We start from the raw sequence: 18,958 nt of genomic DNA, 5'->3' as shown, positions 1-18,958 counted from the left end.
AAACATCGCAAGCGCATTGCCAACCCTATCCCCAATTCCCCCCAGGAACTCTGGTCACCTTGCTCCCCAAAAGGAAGACAACACTGCTAGAAAACAATATTATTGAGTTGTGATCTTCTGTAATCTTCAAGACTTCAAGAGTGAAAACTAGTGATCAAGAGTGGTACCAGCGAAACCTACGACATTGGCTACGACTGAGGACATTGTGAGTGCTTAGTGTTTGAACTTAGTGCTTAGTGTTTGAACCTAGTGCTTTGTGTTGGACCTAGTGCTAGTGAATAAAGTCTTGAAAAGAGTCAGCAGGTCTTTCTCTCCAAATCCTTCGAACCCTAACACGTAACAATATTTTGAGCAGGAATTTCCTGTTCTGCTCGCTCTCAGTTGGCAACGCACCTGCAACTCGTCTTATGTTGCAGATATCCATGGGCGACGATAGCCATATAAGAATCATTTAACATGAGGTGGCTTAAAAAAATTAATATTCCTCAGTGTTGTCCCGAGGCTTGATGATGCCGAGCCGAGTGGCGACCGCAGCAACATTGGCCCTAACTTCCTCTTGCACCAGATTGAAAGACATCGCCAGTAGCGCTATACCGAACAGCAGGTAGAGGGAGCAAAGAGCTATAGAGTGGACGGCGTCAGCTGCTTCTCCACTTTGACCCTGGAAAAATCGAATGAATAATCTGTAGTTAGTTGTATTCAGAGAAAGTAAATATCGATTTATAGCTTATGGCATGACCTTGGCATTATCTTGGCGTAACCTTGGCATGGCCTGCCAGAAAATTCAAAGGAATGTTCTAGAGTGTGTAATAAACAAAACCGATTTTTTATTAGTATCCCTTGCAAAGAAGAAAAAAGTTACTTAACTAATATAATTATATTAATTACTAGCTGTACCCCGAGGCTTCCCTTACGTTAATTTGAGGAAAAATGGCCTATAGCCTTCTTAAGTGTAAGTGTGCTAGATAACACAAAAATAATTTTTCAATTCCGGTAGGGTTGGCAACGAATTTGTGATGCCTCTGCTGCTGCTGCAGGCGTTTATAAGCTAATCGCTTCCCATCAGATGGGCCGTACGCTTGTTTGCCGGCCGTATATAAAAAAATATGTCAAAATAACTTTGTTCTTTTATCATATAAGAATATTTCTAGCAACTGACCTGAGCGGGCACGAAATCTCCAAACCCGATAGTAGTGAGAGTGATGAAGCAGAAGTACGCAGCGTCAAGATACGCCCAGCCTTCCCAGCGCTTGAACAGGAACGTCCCCGCCACGATGTACGACGCCACCAGGAAGACGCATAGCCAGATGGGCACTGGCTTTATCTAAAAAGAATAATGTAATCTATAGTAATATTAAAAAGAAGTAAAGTTTATAACTTTGTTTGTATGTAGGGGGTAATCTTCGCAAATACTGATCCGACCATGAAAATTCTTTCACCAACAGAAAGCTACACTATTCAGAAGTGACATAGGCTATATTTTATTGTAATTGAACAGAAAATTCAGTAAATAAGAAAAAATATTAAAATATAATATCAAAATGGTAAATAAACTAGCGCCATCTATCGCTATTAGAAAACAATTTATTAGTCTTTCGACGTTATTAATTTAGTCTTATTTTAGTCTATCGACGACGTTTTCTCGATTTTTGATAGATGGCGTTGAAGCAACATATTATTTATTTAAGTGCTATAAAATTTGTTCTTTAAAGTATGTTATTTGGTTCTGTAATTTAAAATAATAAATACACGGGAGCAACATATTATTTATTTAAGTGCTGTAAAATATGTTATTTAAAGTATGTTATTTGGTTCATATAATAATAATTAACGCCCAACGAAGTGGGCACGGGTCGGCTAGTAATAAATAATACAATATAAATACTTTGATTTCTTTGTAAATAAAGTAATTTTCAGAATATGTAAATATGTGAAAACGTGAAAATTTAATATATACCCAGTAGGTTTGTGCAGTCAGTGCAGTAGGTGTGTGCATTCAAAACACGAATTCTTCCTTTCTTTTACCGACTCCCAAAAAAGGAGAAATTTCTCAATTCGTGTATATGTTGCAGTCAAAACTCTTAACCAGTCAAAAGCACTATTGACTAGCAAAATCAGTCAGAAGTACTTTTGACCGTTTGCTTTAGTCAATAATACTTTTGACTAAAATAACAGTTAAAAGTACTTTTGTCCAATGGAGCTGGTTAAAAATACTTTTTACTAAATGATTCCGTCAAAAGTGGTTTTGACTAGTTGTATCAGTCAAAACTCTTAAAAAGTTAGGGTGGTCGATAAAAATAACGACAAACGCACATATAAACTTTTATATTACTCATTACTGTATGGTTACGGTATTAAGAATATAGCCACCCTCTCTCTTCCCGTGGGTGTCGTAAGAGGCGACTAAGGGATAACACAGTTCCACTACCACCTTGGAACCTATAAAGCCGACCGATGGCGGGATAACCATCCAACTGATGGCTTTGAAATAGACAAGCCGAAGACCGGCAGCAGCGTCTTCGGTGCGACAAAGCCAGTACTGCGGTCACCAACCCGCCTGCCCAGCGTGGTGACTATGGGCAAAGCACATGAGTTCACGTTATTTTTGGCGTAAACTTGTGGAGGCCTATGTCCAGCAGTGGACTGTATAGGCTGTAATGATTACTCATTATTAGTGGAGAACGTGCTGATATTAGAACAAAAATGAGTGACTACAAAAAGAAAGAAGACTTTTTGCAAAGAATTTTAGCGATGGAAGATATGAAAGATAGTCATTTCAATGTGATGACAAAAGAAAAATTTAAAAAGTTTGCAATGGATGTGGAAGCCGCGAAATTTAATGAAAAGGAAACACCATTACAGTACAGTAGACTACAACGCTTTAACACATTGAAGTTTGTGGTACAAAAAAATGAGTTACAAACACAGAACCTGTCAAATATTTTTGCCGGCTGAGGAAATCTACGACATTATTGATGCTGCTCATATTTCTATAGGGCATGGTGGTCGCGATAGACTTAAGAATGAAACGGCAAAAAAGTACGCTAATATTACAAAAGAAATGATTAATATATATTTATTAATGTGCGAAGTATGCCAAAGGAAGAAAAGCAAGAAAAGGATGGGTCAGGTTTAGAAACCGATCCTGCACACTGAAATGAACAGCCACTGCCAAGTCGATCTGATTGACATGCAGTCGCAAGAAGATCGCGGGCATAAATTTATTATGGTTTATCAGGATCATTTTTGACTAACTTTATTCACATCTAACGAGTTAATAGTGCTTTTGACTGACGCTTTTTTGCAGTTAAAAATACTTTTGACGGAGAGCGTCAGTCAAAAGTATTTTTAACCGTGAATTTGCAGTCAAAAGCACTAATAACCAATAATTTTCAGTCAAAACCACTTTTGACCAACTTGTCCAGTCAAAAGTACTTTTGGCTGATTTCGCTAGTCAATAGTACTTTTGACTGGTTAAGAGTTCTGACTGCAACATATAAATTTATTTTTTGATAGTTTTTGGAGACTGTAGTAGAATCAGTGTCATCTTACTTAGTACTGTCTAATTACTAGTGTTCTAATACGTAATCTCGATTTTTGAGAACGTGACTGCTATTTCAGTTGAGATTAATTGGACGATTTATTTGTTCGCATTCTTAGAATGTATACCTACTAATATTATAAAGCTGAGGAGTTTGTTTGTTCATTTATTTATTTATTTTTTGACCGCGCAGATATTAGGAACTACTTGTTCGAATTGAAATATTTTCTTTTGTCGGATAGGTTATTCGCCGATAATGGCTATTATAGACTTATATTATATTATAGACATATATTATAGGCTTATATAATATTTTTGCAAGTATATCTTTAAATTGACGCGAGAGAAACGCGAAACAAAGCTAGTATCCTATATACATCAAAATCAATCGATTCAAAATCAATTCCAAAATGTAAAAAAAAATTGAAGCCCAAACGTATCAACAGATCCTAATCAGATAATCTTTAGTAATAAATAATTATACAGCGTCATAATATATTAGTTGTCATTAGATAACTTATAATATCGATAAAACAATATAATCCAACTGAACTGTAAGATACAAAATTCTCGCAAAAAATCCATTTATATTATTTAGTTCAAGTTATCACGATTCAGCCTGTAATATCCCACTGCTGGGCATATGCCTCTTTCTCCATGTAGGAGAAGGATCAGAGCTTAATGTACCACGCTCTACTGCGGGTTGGAGGATTAGTTCAAGCAACAAATTGTAATTAAATTAGTGTTTTTTTTTTGTTATTATAAGTTATTATTTTGTAATATATATTTATGGTATAAAACTGGAATACGTTCTATATTGTAGATATTTAAAGGGTTTTAAGAAGGAATACTACAGCCCTTACTGAAGCAAAACTGTAATTTTTGTCAATTTTATCTGCCTAATAAATATATATCTTATAACACACATACAACGGTCGTCTGTTCATAAGGCAAGCAACTCAATGCTTGTCATAAGGTGACAGCCGACTGCTATAGCTATATTTTTTATATCGATAAAGATTCATGAAAATAGTACATATATAAATACAAATGTTACACTCATACTAATGTGGGCATCGAACCCACAAGCAGAAAACAGGGCCACTACAAACTGCGCCAACGGGCTATTTAACTATTTGTATCTTCGTTGTGAATCACACTAAAGTTATTGAATTAACTTAAATGAAATAACGAACCAATCAAGTCTAAAATAAGAGATTGAATTCTGGACAGATATTGCAAAATTTATTTCGATTTTACTTACTTCACAGGGAAGGGAAGTAAGTTGGTAAGATATTCGCATACGATTAAAGTCAAAATCAAAATCAATCAAAATCAAAAATAGCTTTATTCAAATAGGCTCCAAGAGCACTATCGAATCGTCATTTTACAAATTAAAATTTTATTAAAATTTTATTAAATAAATTATTTTTCATTGTAATATGAAACTTTGAATAGTTACGGGTCTCTGTAAAGAACTCACTATAGACGGCGCCACGGTTCGCTTAAACCGAAAATAAAATCATCATATCAAGAATTTCGCTCTAGCGGGTACATCGTTCCATAGCTTAATTGGCTAGAGCGCCGACACGGTCAGTCGGAGACGCGGGTTCGAATCCCGCTGGAGCGGTCAATTTTTGATATGATATTCAAAAATGTTTACTTAAATAACTCAATCTTTAGGTAATTTATAAACAGTTCAGTAAATTGATGGAGACACGAGAGTATAACTGCACAAATAATGTACACAACAATCACTAATCGAATCCCACACAGCCCTCACCTCCTCCCTGACGGGCCCCGCCGGCTGAACGGCGTACACGTCCGACTGACGCGAGCCCCACGCTGAAATTCAATATTTTATTAATTTGTATATAAATAAAAATTCCATACTTATGTAATAATTGTAATTCCACTGATTATTCTAAAAAATCAAATCTATAAATCTATATCTATAAATAAAATTGGAGTGTCTGTCTGTGGTTTCAAAATAACTGTGGTTTTTCAAGTTCATATAGTTATTTACACGATACTAAAATACAAACAAACGATTTTAAAACTTTTGTCTGTCTGTCTTTCTGTTTGTCCGAGTTAATCTTCGGAACGGCTGAATCGATTTTAATGGGACTTTCACTAGAAAATAGAGTAGATTGTGGAGCATAATATAGGGTTTATCGGGATTACGCGGGAAAACCGTGTTTACCGTTTGCGAGTAGTTTCCGCCTAGATAAATATGAAATAACCAAACGTTTTTTATTAAAGACAACAATTTTTCGAGCAAATCTATACATCTTACTGATGTTCTAAAGCTTTTTTTTTTTTTTTGTTTAATTGCGCTAATCTAAGGCACAACTGTCTCGAATAAAACCGCGGGGCATAACTAGTATTAAAAAAATAACATTACTAGATGGTAAGAGAGAGTGGGGAATTAGACATGAAATTTTACAACATAAACGTCAGTGGATTATTAGTTACTGATGTAATTGTAACTCGCGTCGTCTTACCGGGCGGTCGACCTCGACGCATGGGCGGAGCTTCGTCGCTCCATTCGTCTCTTTCCGGAGATGGCGTCTGCTGGGTTAGGAAACGTAATGAATTTCAAACTCTGTCATATTTGAACAATAATAAATTTAATATGTAACTATGATGAGATTTTTGTATACAACTTGGTTGGCAAGACGCCTGGTGGTAAGCGATTATCGTAGTTTATAGACGCTTGCAACACCGGAAGGCCCTACCCTAAATCGCCACCCAGGAGGTCTGGTCGCCTTACACACCACAGGAACATAACACTGCTTGAAAGCAGTATTATTGAACTGTGATCTGTGTGGTTACGGCGTTAGAATACAGCCACCCCCTCTCTTCCCGTGGGTGTCGTAAGAGGCGACTAAGGGATAACACAGTTCCACTAACACCTTGGAACTTAAAAAACCGACCGGTGGCGGGATAACCATCCAACTGCTGGCTTTGAAATACACAGGCCGAAGACGGGCAGCAGCGTCTTCGGTGCGACAAAGCCAGTACTGCGGTCACCAACCCGCCTGCCCAGCGTGGTGACTATGGGCAAAACACATGAGTTCCCGCCATTTTTGGCGTGAACTAGTCGAGGCCTATTTCTAGCAGTGAACTGCGATAGACTAATGTGTAATCTTTTGTAAAGTCCCGCTGTTTCAGATTTTGAGTAGGATAAATTCTGCTGTGCGCTAGTCAGTTAAATATAAATAATAGGGGTTTGTATATCTAATCAGTCCTCAATTTTCACTCGCATCCTTTAGTATTTTTTTATCATTTCTGAATTTTTTCAGTATTTCACCGTTAAATAACAGTTTTAAATAATACGTTTTTTAATCGACTTCCAAAAAAGGAGAAGGTTCTCAATTCGACTGTATTTTTTTTTTATTTTTATTTATGTATGTTGTTACCTCAGAACTTTTGACCGGGTAGACCAATTTCGACAATTTTTTTTTTAATCGAAAGGTGGTGTGTTCTTGGTCCCATTTAAATTTATTTGAGATCTAACAACTAATTTTCGAGTTATAACTAATAATGCGTTTTTACTTGACGCTTTTTTCGTTGACCTACGTTGTATTATACCGCATAACTTTCTACTCGATGTACCGATTTTGACAATTCTTTTTTTGTTGGAAAGGGGATATCTTTAGTTTGGTACCATGATAAGGAAACCAGGATCTGATGATGGGATCCCAGAAAAATCGAGGGAATCTCTCGAAAATCCGCAATAATTTTTTACTGGGTGTACCGATTTTGACTATTTTTTCGTCGATCTACGTTGTATTACTCGTCGATGAAATTGAAGTCAGTTTTTTTTTTTCGTTTGTGAGCAAACACAATTATTCAAAATATATTTAACTACAAGTAAAATACCATTTTATAAAATCGAACCGTGGTCCGTCTCACGTGGCCCCATTCATATTTAATTACTTATCAGATCTCGATAAGGATTTTTTGAGCTATATCTAATAATGCGTACTTACCTATACTTCGCTGACTTAAAATGTATTATACTGCATAACGTTTCACTGGCTATACCGATTTTGATTATTTTTATTTTAATCAAAAGCTGATGCTTTCCTTGTGCCATTTAAATTGATCGAGATTGATTATTTATTTGTTTAATTAAGCCATATTACTTGACAGTTTAATAGAAATTAGTTTTTTTTTTTTCGTTTGCGCGTAAGCACAATTATTTGTGTCACGGTGAAGAATTTTCAACCTCCTTTCAAAATTCCCAATTAAATACCAACTTTTATCGGGAAACCTGTCTCCCCTTCTGTTATCAAAGCTCGTCTTCAAACTTACATATCTATTAGGAGGTCTCACAGTATCGTCCACAGTTTGCAACCGACGTAACCTCCTCCGTCCTCCTCCCCTCTCCACGTCCCAACGATCGTCATCTTCTTCCCAGCGCCTTTCGTAATCATAAACTGCGCTCCGGGCGCGCCTTCCCCTTCTCTTTTCGTTTGGATGGTCTTCAAAATCTCTCTCATAGTATTCTGATCTGCCTCGGTTGGTCCTAAATACAATCAACGTTTCTTTACATTTGCATTTTAAATTTTGTTTGTGCAGTCCTAGTGGGTCTCCCCACCGTTCCTCGGAGAGCAAGTTAAGCCGTCGGTCCCGGTTGTAATCATGTAAACCTGATAGCGATCATTACTTATAGTAGGGAATTTATCCGCCAACCCGCATTGGAACAGCGTGGTGGATTAAGCTCTGATCCTTCTCCTGCATGGGGAAAGAGGCCTATGCCCAACAGTGGGATATTAGAGGCTGAAGCGCGTTTTTTAAGTTATATAGTGTTTATGGAAAGATAAAGAAATGATAAGAATTATTGAGGTAGGGCACATCAGGGAACATCTTGCTCGAAATCTGGAGCAGCCCAACTAGGGAAGCACGCCACCGTGTAGCAGGTGACAGCTAAATATCACTGCTCTCAAATAGTGTCGTGTTCCTGTGGTGAGTACAGTAGCTGGAGCTCGGAGAGTGAGGAGTTGGAGTCAGCGACGACCTTGAAATACTCCTAGTTTCAGGTGTCTAGACGTCCATAGACTTTAGTATCCGATTACCATTATCTTTTTAGTATAACTTAAAATAAAAATAACCTTCTGTCATAAGCTGGTCTTCTACTTCTAGGAATATCAAATTCAAAGTCTTCATCTTCTGGGTCGTACCCGCGATCTCTCGGATAGTCATCTCTTTCCCTTTTCCTTTTTTCTCTTTCTTCCAGCGCCTTTCTCTCTCTATAATTTTCGTAATCAACATCATATAGATCATGCATTTCGTAAATTTCCTGACCATCATCGGGGTCGAAGTGTCTCTGGTCATCGAAGTCGCGCCGAGGACCGTAGTCAGATTTTGGTCTAGCAGGTCTTGGAAGTGACTTACTTCTCATTTCAGGTTTTGAAACTGCCTTCGTCTGGTAGTCCTCCAAATCTTTAAGGGCTGCTTGTAGGTCTTGAAGCGGTAGTGATATTTTTGGAAACTCTTCTGAGAACAAATCAATTTGTATTTGTATTATAATATACAAGTACATCTCTATTACTTCACTTGTTAAGACTTACCCTCTTCCTCTTCACACGGTTCCCTTCCATATTTTTCGTATCTAACTGGAGAACGATCATCTACATAGTCTTTAGGTCCTAAAATAAAAACGTCAATTTATATTTTACTAAAATAACATACAGTATTACTAAAAGGGATAATAATAATAACTAATTTAATTACTACACCACTCGTACGTTACAAAGATCAGCTAAACTTTATTTGAAACGGTGAGAAACTAGGAAGCTGACAACAAATCGTCTTCAATCTTCCCTTTCTTTTACACAACAAGAGTACCTACTCGTATGTCGTAGAGAAAATCATTTCTACAGCTCGACTGTGGCCTCAAACACGTTTTTTTTTTTTTGATATCACTAGGTCGGCAAACAAGCGTACGGCTCACCTGATGGTAAGCGATTACCGTAGCTTATAGACGCCTGCAACTCCAGAAGCATCACAAGCGCGTTGCCGACCCAATCCCCAATCCCCCCAGGAGCTCAGGTCACCTTACTCACCAACAGGAACACAATACTGCTTGAGTACAGTATTATTTAGCTGTGATCTTCTGTAAGGTCGAGGTACTACCCCAGTCGGGCTGCTCCAGATTTTGAGCAGGAAATTCCTGCTGGGCCCTACCTCAGTTACTACGTTCTGAAATATACCAATTACATTCGTTACTTCATAAGAATAGTGTTACCAAAGGGCCGAGACTGTGCGGGAGGCTGAGAGCGCGTGCGCGGGGCTGGTGCTGGGAGAGCGCCGGGACGTGCTCGGCGTGGTCTAGTGCTGTTATAGCCGCTGTCACGGTACCTAAAATTATCATAATAGTCAGTTCTTCCGTGACCATGGCGCATGCAACTGCGCCGAAATATCGGAGCCTCAAATATAATAAGGTACATGGTGTAAATCTCGAAGAAACGAATTCAAATAATGTTAACAACCATGGAAATTTAAAACAATATATTATCATAATAGTGTTATTAAAAAATTGAACATCATTTTTAAAGCTAAAAATCGCTGTTAATCATACATAATCTAATATATAAAGTTCTCGTGTCGCGGTGTTTGTAGTTAAACTCCTCCGAAACAGCTTGACCGATTCTCATGGCATATTGAGTAGGTCTGAGAATCCAACAACATCTATTCTTCATTCCCCTAAATGTTAAGAGTAGTCCACCCCTATTTTTTTTTTAAATTTTTAGATACATTATTTATTTTTTACTTTAGTATGATTTGGCGTTGAAAAATACATACAACCTTAAATTTTCACCCTTATACCACCAACACCTATTTTTAAATAGCGTTTAGCGGCAAGACAACGTTTGCCGAGTCAGCTAGTTAGTACATATTATTTAAGTTACTGACGTAAAATCCTGGATATGAGGTAAATTAATAACAAAAGTTTATATAAATATAAGGATATTATTACATTCATAATATAAAGATATGATTACATTCATCATCATCATCATCATTACAGCCTATTACAGTCCACTGCTGGACATAGGCCTCCACAAGTTTACCCCAAAAATGGCGTAAAATCATGTGTTTTGCCCATAGTCACCACGCTGGGCCGGCGGGTTGGCGACCGCAAGACTGGCTTTGTCGCACCGAAGACGCTGCTGCCCGTCTTCAACCTGTATATTTCAAAGCCAGCAGTTGGATAGTTATCCCGCCACCGGTCGGCTTTTTAAGTTCCAAGGTAGTAGTGGAACTGTCTTATCCCTTAGTCGCCTCTTACGACACCCACGGGAAGAGAGGGGGTGGCTATATTCTTTAGTACAGTAGCCACACAGTACGTATTATTACACACGTACACAGTAGTATTATTACATTATCAACCAGTATTCCTATTGTCCTAACAAACTTTCTCTCTTACTTAACTAGGTGTGTGGCTACGGCACTAAAGAATTTAGCCACCCCCTCTCTTCCCGTGGGTGTCGTAAGAGGCGACTAAGGGATAACAAGGTTCCACAACCACCTTGGAACTTAAGAAGCCGACCGATGGCGGGATAACCATCCAACTGCTGGCTTTGAAATACACAGGCCGAAGACGGGCAGCAGCGTCTTCGGTGCGACAAAGCCAGTACTGCGGTCACCAACCCGCCTGCCCAGCGTGGTAACTATGGGCAAAACACATGAGTTCACGTTATTTTTGGCGTAAACTTGTGGAGGCCTATGTCCAGCTGTGGACTGTATAGGCTGTAATGATGATGATGTAATGATAACTAGGTGATTGAATCTCAACCCAATATAAAATACTAGCGACCTCTGTCCCCCCACATTTTTTACACAATAAGTAATCACCAACATATCATATACTAAAACCTTCTCCGAAATACGCTGCATCTTATGGAATAAATATTATTCCGATCAATTCAGCAGCTTTAGCATTATAACTGAACAAAAAAACCGGTTATCAATTTATTAGTAGATTACACATGCCTATTTACCTTCCAGTTTAATTTGAACTATCAGTAAATGTAGTCCTAAAAATTTAGCTAGACCCATCTGGATTCGAATTTTAGAAATGCTTATAATTACTATAAAACTTCACGTACCTAATATTAGCTACCGAATAATTATAAAAATATGATTGAGAATTAACATAAATCGTAAAATATTTGAACCTGCAATCAGTGTCCGAATGAGACCGTTCAAGTGGTTTCCGACGACGCGTCGACCCTCGCGTGCTGCCAGTTCGGTTGTATCGTCTAGAAAGTAAAAAGCAAAAAAAAAGAAAATTAACAAATGCCTTTACTATAAAAAAATATTGTGTTTTTGAATGCATTTTTTCATTTTCTTTTGGTATTATTATTTCAAAATTGTTTATAATAAAAATATCACAATTAGTCATTTAATTAAAATTAAAGAGTATACTATTAGTTAAATGTTTTACCTAGAGTGTCGATGGCTCGGTTTCGGAGGTCGTGTGCACACATAACAACACACCCGCCAGTACAAAAACCTGAAAGTATTAAATATATATAAAATTTTACAAAAACCGTTTATTTTTACCTTGTTCACAACTCATTTGCTTTAAGCGCTTTTTGCGGAAGCTTTACTTAAGCGTACACTTTAAGGTGCCTTCTAATTTTAAATAGCAAACTCGCACATTTGATTAATGTAGAGACATCGAAACAAAAGAGCAAATATTAAAAATTAAAAGATTTATTTCAACAAATGTGTGAGAGGAACAGGGTGTAAAGATCCTCATCCTCCATCGAAAACGGAGTATCGTCAGACCAGATCAGTGTTGTGCCTTATACACGGCCGACGGTTGTTGGGTTCTTGTATACACGTTCAATCGCTCGGATAACTTTAATATTGCGATGTAGGATATGTCGGTTTTTGTTCGTATGTGCGAAATAGATGTCGCTACAACTTAATTTATTTTAATAATAATTTTTCCTTTAGAAAGATATATTACATTGCTGAACACTGAGCTACAAGTGTTACACTTCGACACTTCTTAGTCGTGATAGCAGTAATCGTAAAAATAAATATCAGAGCAGGGTTTTATCTCCTAGAATATAAATGTTTTTACCGAAATGATGAAGCCATGACGTCACCGATATTGGAGAGGCAGAGCAGCATCAGAGGTATACCCAGGATGGCGTAAAAAATTGTCACCACTTTGCCTGTTTGAGTCTTGGGCGCGATGTGCCCATACCCTGCAATAACAATCAACAATGGAGATCTCACAGCTGGACAAATAATCTTATCTTACACATGGGATGCAGTGTCATTTGTATTAGTGACAGCTCTTTTTTTTTGTAGTTTAGTGTATATTTTATGTTTTAAAACACATTTCTTCTTTTTTATCTGACTTTTTATTTGACTAGCCCGTTGGCGCAGTTTGTAGTGGCCCTGCTTTCTGTTCCGCGAGTTGCGGATTCGATTCCCGCCTGAGTCTGGGTGTAATATTTGTATTTATATATGTATTATTTATATGTATATTTATCCAAAAAAATTGTTGTAACAGTAGGCTGTTACCTGTAACAAGCATTAAGTTGCTTACTATAGGAAAAATACGACCGTGTGTGTATGTTATAAGATAAATATTTATTTATTTATTTATCATGTATAGGATAAAACGGGTAAGTACTTAGACTTAGCCAAGTAAAAATCTAGGCATCTAGGCCATTATGATTATCAAAACGTTTTAAAAGTTATAGAGTCGTATATAACCATTCTGGTTTTAATATTACGTAATATTGCTATATTTATTAATATATAACATAGTATTACGTTTTCTAAATAAAGGAACGCACGTGGGCATGTAACTTATATTACACTATTCTTTAAATGATGTAATGTTGTTCAACCAGTGACACTTTACTTACATTAAATAAATTCTTATGTTATTTGATACATTTCATTGAACATTACTATCAATGAAATAATTAAAAACAAACATTAACGATTTAAATGGCTATTTTAATGTAAATCTCAAAGATGATTGATGATTTAAAATGAATTGTTGGACGTTTTATCATCGCTTTATAATGATTAATCATTAAAAAATAGATTAACAAATAAAATCCGTTAATTTTATTAATATTATTACGTAGTATAAAACAAAGTCGCTTCCCGCTGTCTGTATGTTTAGATCTTTAATACTATGCAACAGGTTCTGATGCGGTTTTCTTTAGTAAAAAGAGTGATTCCAGAGGAAGATTTATATGTATACATGCATAATATAATAGAGGAACACTGATAGTTTTTGTAACCGTGCGAATCCGGGGAGGGTCGCTAGTAAAAGATAGCACATGTATTCGTTCATTAATGTCTGATAAAATGCATAATTAACAAACGAGGTCAAAATCGAGGTCAATATGAAATAAAAATTCATAAAAATAAACCGTATAATCGCCTACGTAAGCGCTCTAGCATAAAGTAGAGCATTCGATGACACTGTACAAGTATTTCGCACGTCCCAGTATCAGCATCGGTGGTTCAGTGGTAGAATGCTCGCCTGCCACGCGGGCGGCCCGGGTTCGATTCCCGGCCGATGCATCTCTTTTTGTAATTTTACTTTTTTGTTTACTCTTAACCTAATTGTCAAATAATGTAAAAAATAATATTTCGAAACGTACTTATGACATTGCGTTTTATAGACATTATGAAACGGATCCAAGTTGATAGTTAAAAGTTTTACTTTCAAATATTGAATCGATTTCATGTAACATAAATTAAAACCATTAAATACTAGCAGCACTAACATGCCAGTTACATAGGAAATAATGTGGTATACATAAATAATTTTTGTCTAATCTACAAATAAAAGTAATAAGCTATTTTTAATTAAAATTGCTAATGTTCTAAATATTTAAATAGCTTTGTCCACAAATGGTGTTAATATATAAGTTGAAATATAACGATATTGATTAAAATTATACATGAGGTAGGGCACAGCAGGAATTTCCTCCTCAAAATATGGAGCAGCTCGACTGGGGTAGTACCTCGACCTTACAGAAGATCACAGCAAAATAATACTGTTTTCAAGCAGTATTGTGTTCCTGTTGGTGAGTAAGGTGACCAGAGCTCCTGGGGGGATTGGGGATTAGGTCGGCAACGCGCTTGCGATGCTTCTGGTGTTGCAGGCGTCTATAAGCTACGGTAATCGCTTACCATCAAGTGAGCCGTACGCTTGTTTGTCGACCTAGTAGTATAAAAAAAAAAAAATGTTTGACTGATGTAAATATCAGGAGGTTCAATGTTCATCTGCAACATGTAGATAAGCCTAGTGTTTGATATCTACATTATTTTTACCTAGTTGGCTGTAAGCGATTACCGTAGCCTATAGACGCCTGCAAAACCAGAAGCATCGCAAGCGCGTTGCCTACTATTAGGAGTAATCCAATCCCCCCTAAGAACTCGGGTCACCTTCCTCACCACAGGAACACTGCTTGAAAGCAGTATTATTTATATCATTACCTTAACCTTATAGTGTTCAATTTTCAATTACATTTTTCTTAGTACACCTTATTTGAAATAGTTACAGCCAGCCTACTGACATTTAAAAATTATATTTTTGTTTTGTAACAAAAACATTACAAGGTAACAAAAACTTTAGTCATTATCTTTTCCGCTACAGTACACTTTTAATTGCTAATAATCGATTTATTTTGTTATTCTTGGTTCTTTCCAGTGTTGGAGATACGTGACTCACGGAACATGATTGTGTTGTGTTTATAAAACACAAACGTCATATATATAGATAGATAAATGATTATATTTTATATAGTGTAAGTCTGTATTTATGTGTGAGAGTGTGCGTCTGTGAATTCATAAAAAAATTATAAAAAAACAACATACGCCGATAGTGTTTAGGCTAGACTATACGCCAAAAATTGAATATTACGATACGATACGCTTCGGCCTGTAATATCCCACTACTGGGCATAGGCCTCTTTCCCCATGTAGGAGAAGGATCAGAGCTTAATCCACCACGCTGCTCCAATGCGGGTTGGCGAATATATTCCCTACTACGAGTAACGATCGCTATCAGGTGTACAATGATAACAACCGGGACCGACGGCGTAACGTGCTCTCCGAGGCACGGTGGGGAGACCCACAAGGACTGCACAAACACCCAGACCACGGCAAACACCTGTATGGCCAATACGAATGTTTGTCATGAGCGGGGATCGAACCCGCAACCGCCAGCGCAACAGGTACAATCCATGGCTGTAACTGTTGCGCCAACGCGGCGTCATGAATGAATATTGTACAGGTAAAATAAAATTATTAGAATATTGTAACAGAAACTACCGTCAGCATCGGACCGCGTCCTAGCTTTACTAGGCAGTCACAGGACTGACGATCTGTAGTTTTAAGTTAATCGTCTGTAAAATGACATTTTATAAAAATTATAAGCATCATTTTATTCATTCTTTGTTAGACGGATATCTCTCGCAGATTAGCATGTTTTTTTACAGCCTATTTCTGGACAATGTAGTTTTTTAATGTTTGAAGAAATATTGCATTGTATTACTAGTTTATGAATATGAAATTTATAGTCAAAAATCATTTAATTGTAGATGACATTTTAATGCTTAAAATTTAAAAAAGAAAGTCATATGCTTGTAAAATATTCGATAAGCACTGTTGTCATTTAATTTATATCCAGTACAATATTATTTTTAGTTAAAATTATTAAATTTAATTGCATGTTTTTTTTTTCTTTTATTTATTTATTATTTAATTGATGATTGTATGAAATGTTTCTATTCGTACATGTTTACCTAATTATTCAATTTACTACTGTTTGAATTATTTATATTTCTGTGTGTATCGATTATTTCTGATTAATGTGTGCTTTTTAGCTTATTAATGAATTGTTTACTATTGGAAACTTTATTGGTTTATGTATTAGTTTTATATGATTTTTTTTCTTTGTATTATTATACTGTTTGTTTCCAAAATAAAATAAAATAAAAATAAAATAAAAAAATGTGTCTTATGTATATGTAATTTGTCTTATGTAAAAAATGTGTCTATAAGTAATTACTTATACTCGTTGGCACTTGTAAATATTGGCAGTGCATGAGCTAACGATTATTAAAAGGGCATGGCCTATACTTAACAACAAAATTATTATAATGAAACAAACTTTTCGGGTTTCGTCGCCGTTTATTAAGTTTTTTAGATGCCCGTCGTTTCGGATCCTATACAGCAACCGTGGTCACGAGAGGACCTTCCTATTATATTGATTGAATTTCGCGTAAACATAAACGAAATTATTCTTAGCTTGTAAAATACCATCAGAACAACATATATATGACATACTCTCTTTTATAAACATTATAAAACCAAGGGGACATCGTCAGCATTGAAATCCCCTATATTTCTCTATAGTGAATGTCTGAATACGTACGTTAGTAAAAAATGTACAGTACCTAACTCTACAATTTTTCTTGATCCAGATTTGTTCCAACCTTCGCTGCAAATGTCTCCCAATTTCAACAATTATTTAAAATAAATCAATTTACTTAATATATCCGTCGAATTATTTGAAACGGACACCAACAAGGTCGCTATTGGGATTGACTGCAATTGTAAAAAATACTTCGACATTACTAGACATTCAAATTTAAACTCTATTTCGAAAACATAGAGCGTAGAGTCGTATAATAGTTTTTTTGTCATTGACAGTCCAAATATGATCAGAGTAATTATGGAGTATTTACATTATTAGCCTTCGACTTAATATCAGATTGGTCATTAGTTAGTTGGACTTTCCCGAATTATTTTACATTTAAGGCCTCCTTACACTCGTAGGATTAAAAAAAAATATTTTTATATGATATAGTTACGAGGTTATTATAATTAGTTTTGAGTTTTTCCGTGAGGTTTTCCACGGCAAATTCTCATTAATTAGAACAATTTTATGCAGGACATACGACTAATTAACAAGAACTGATTTTAAAGAAGTAACCTGTACAAGTCAACACCAGGTGTTATACATAACCGTTTAATTAGTTTTCGATTAAAAAAGCTTTTTAATTTTTCGATTTGATTCTAATCGTTCAGCGGCCGCTGTAATCAGTGAGACCGCTGAATGTTTAACAACTTAGATCCCGACGATCTATTGATATTACTTATATGTAGATACATATATCATTTTCCAATGCTATATTGTAAATACTGTATATAATAGTCAATATATAATAGTCACAGCCACCAAACTAACCAAAAAAGTGTAATATGTATTAGCTAGAAAAGCTAACGATTTTATTAACATTCTTCATCTAATATTAAATTAAGAAGTTCTCCTCACTAGCGGTTGAATTTGAGAGAAGCCGTAGTGAAACTCTAGTGAAGTTAAAGTAAGTTCTCAAAATGTGGGTCAGTGGGAACGGCGAGACCTTAGGGCTTTCCCAGTCGCGAGCAACTCGGTGCAAGCGGCCTTCGCCCCGCCACACCTCACCGACTGTCTCTCTGTTGTAAGACTTTACTTAATTATTACTGTAATCGAAATATTTGAACATATAAATAAATCCCTTTTTTACAGAAAGGTGTACGGCCATCCTGATGGTAAGAGACGCTTGCAACACCTGAATCATCAAAAACACGTTTTTGACCCTACCCCCGACTTCTACAGGAGCTATGGCCCCCACCTTCCAACAGGAATACAACAATACTTGAGAAAAGTATTTACCAGTGATGTTCTGTAAGGTTGAGGTACTTTTACAGGTGGTCTGCTCAGATCTTGAGCAGGATATATCCTGCTGCCCCACCTCAATTAAATTGAAGTAATACAATTACCCCTAGGAGCCCTGCGGTCACCACCCGCCTGCCCAGCGTGGTGACTATGGGCAAAACACATGAGTTCACGTTATTTTTGGCGTAAACTTGCGGAGGCCTATGTCCAGCAGTGGACTGTATAGGCTGTAATGATGATGATGTAATGATGAATACAATTATAATAAAGATACGGTCAATTATTTTTACGGTATTTTCGTGTTGTATGTAATTATTTTATTTAAAAACTTATAGTTAACAAGACAAACGTAATTGAGTCAAAATTGTAAATAGTAGTTCAGACACGCATGTCTTGCTCGTTTATTGTTTGTTAATTTGTTTTAAAATATTATGGTTTAATATTAAAAACGTAACGTGGGTTGATTTTATTCAATTATATTTATTACTAGCTGTGCCCGTGACTTCGTCCTCGTGGAATTTAAAAAAATATGGTTCAGTTCGCAGAGTTACTAAATAAGTAAATTTCCAAAATAAAAGTAGCCTAAGTACTCCTTATTACATCAGCTATCTGCCAGTGAAACCCCTTCAAAATCAGTCCAGCAGTTTTAGAAATTAGCCGGAACAAACAGACAGACAGACAGACAAAAA

At 36.3% G+C, this 18,958-nt stretch overlaps 1 protein-coding gene and 1 non-coding gene across 2 annotated transcripts in view; one reads left to right on the top strand and one right to left on the bottom strand.

The window, feature by feature from the left end:
* Positions 1 to 349: 349 nt before the first annotated feature.
* LOC123658473 overlaps positions 350 to 18,958 on the bottom strand; it is a 38,376-nt gene continuing 19,767 nt past the window's right edge. The window contains 11 exon segments of the mRNA XM_045593887.1: positions 350 to 661; positions 1,160 to 1,324; positions 5,325 to 5,386; positions 6,046 to 6,112; positions 7,862 to 8,075; positions 8,662 to 9,043; positions 9,121 to 9,198; positions 9,798 to 9,910; positions 11,731 to 11,818; positions 11,992 to 12,068; positions 12,648 to 12,774. Coding sequence (XP_045449843.1) covers positions 476 to 661; positions 1,160 to 1,324; positions 5,325 to 5,386; positions 6,046 to 6,112; positions 7,862 to 8,075; positions 8,662 to 9,043; positions 9,121 to 9,198; positions 9,798 to 9,910; positions 11,731 to 11,818; positions 11,992 to 12,068; positions 12,648 to 12,774 — 1,559 coding nt within the window. The 3' untranslated portion in view covers positions 350 to 475.
* Positions 14,049 to 14,119, top strand: Trnag-gcc. The gene has a single exon. It is a non-coding gene; the product is annotated as a tRNA-Gly (tRNA).

Source organism: Melitaea cinxia, chromosome 12, assembly GCF_905220565.1.
Source record: "Melitaea cinxia chromosome 12, ilMelCinx1.1, whole genome shotgun sequence".
Taxonomy (NCBI): Eukaryota; Metazoa; Arthropoda; class Insecta; order Lepidoptera; family Nymphalidae; genus Melitaea; species Melitaea cinxia.
Note: the sequence above shows the minus strand (reverse complement) of the source record. Positions and strands in the feature narration are given on the sequence as shown.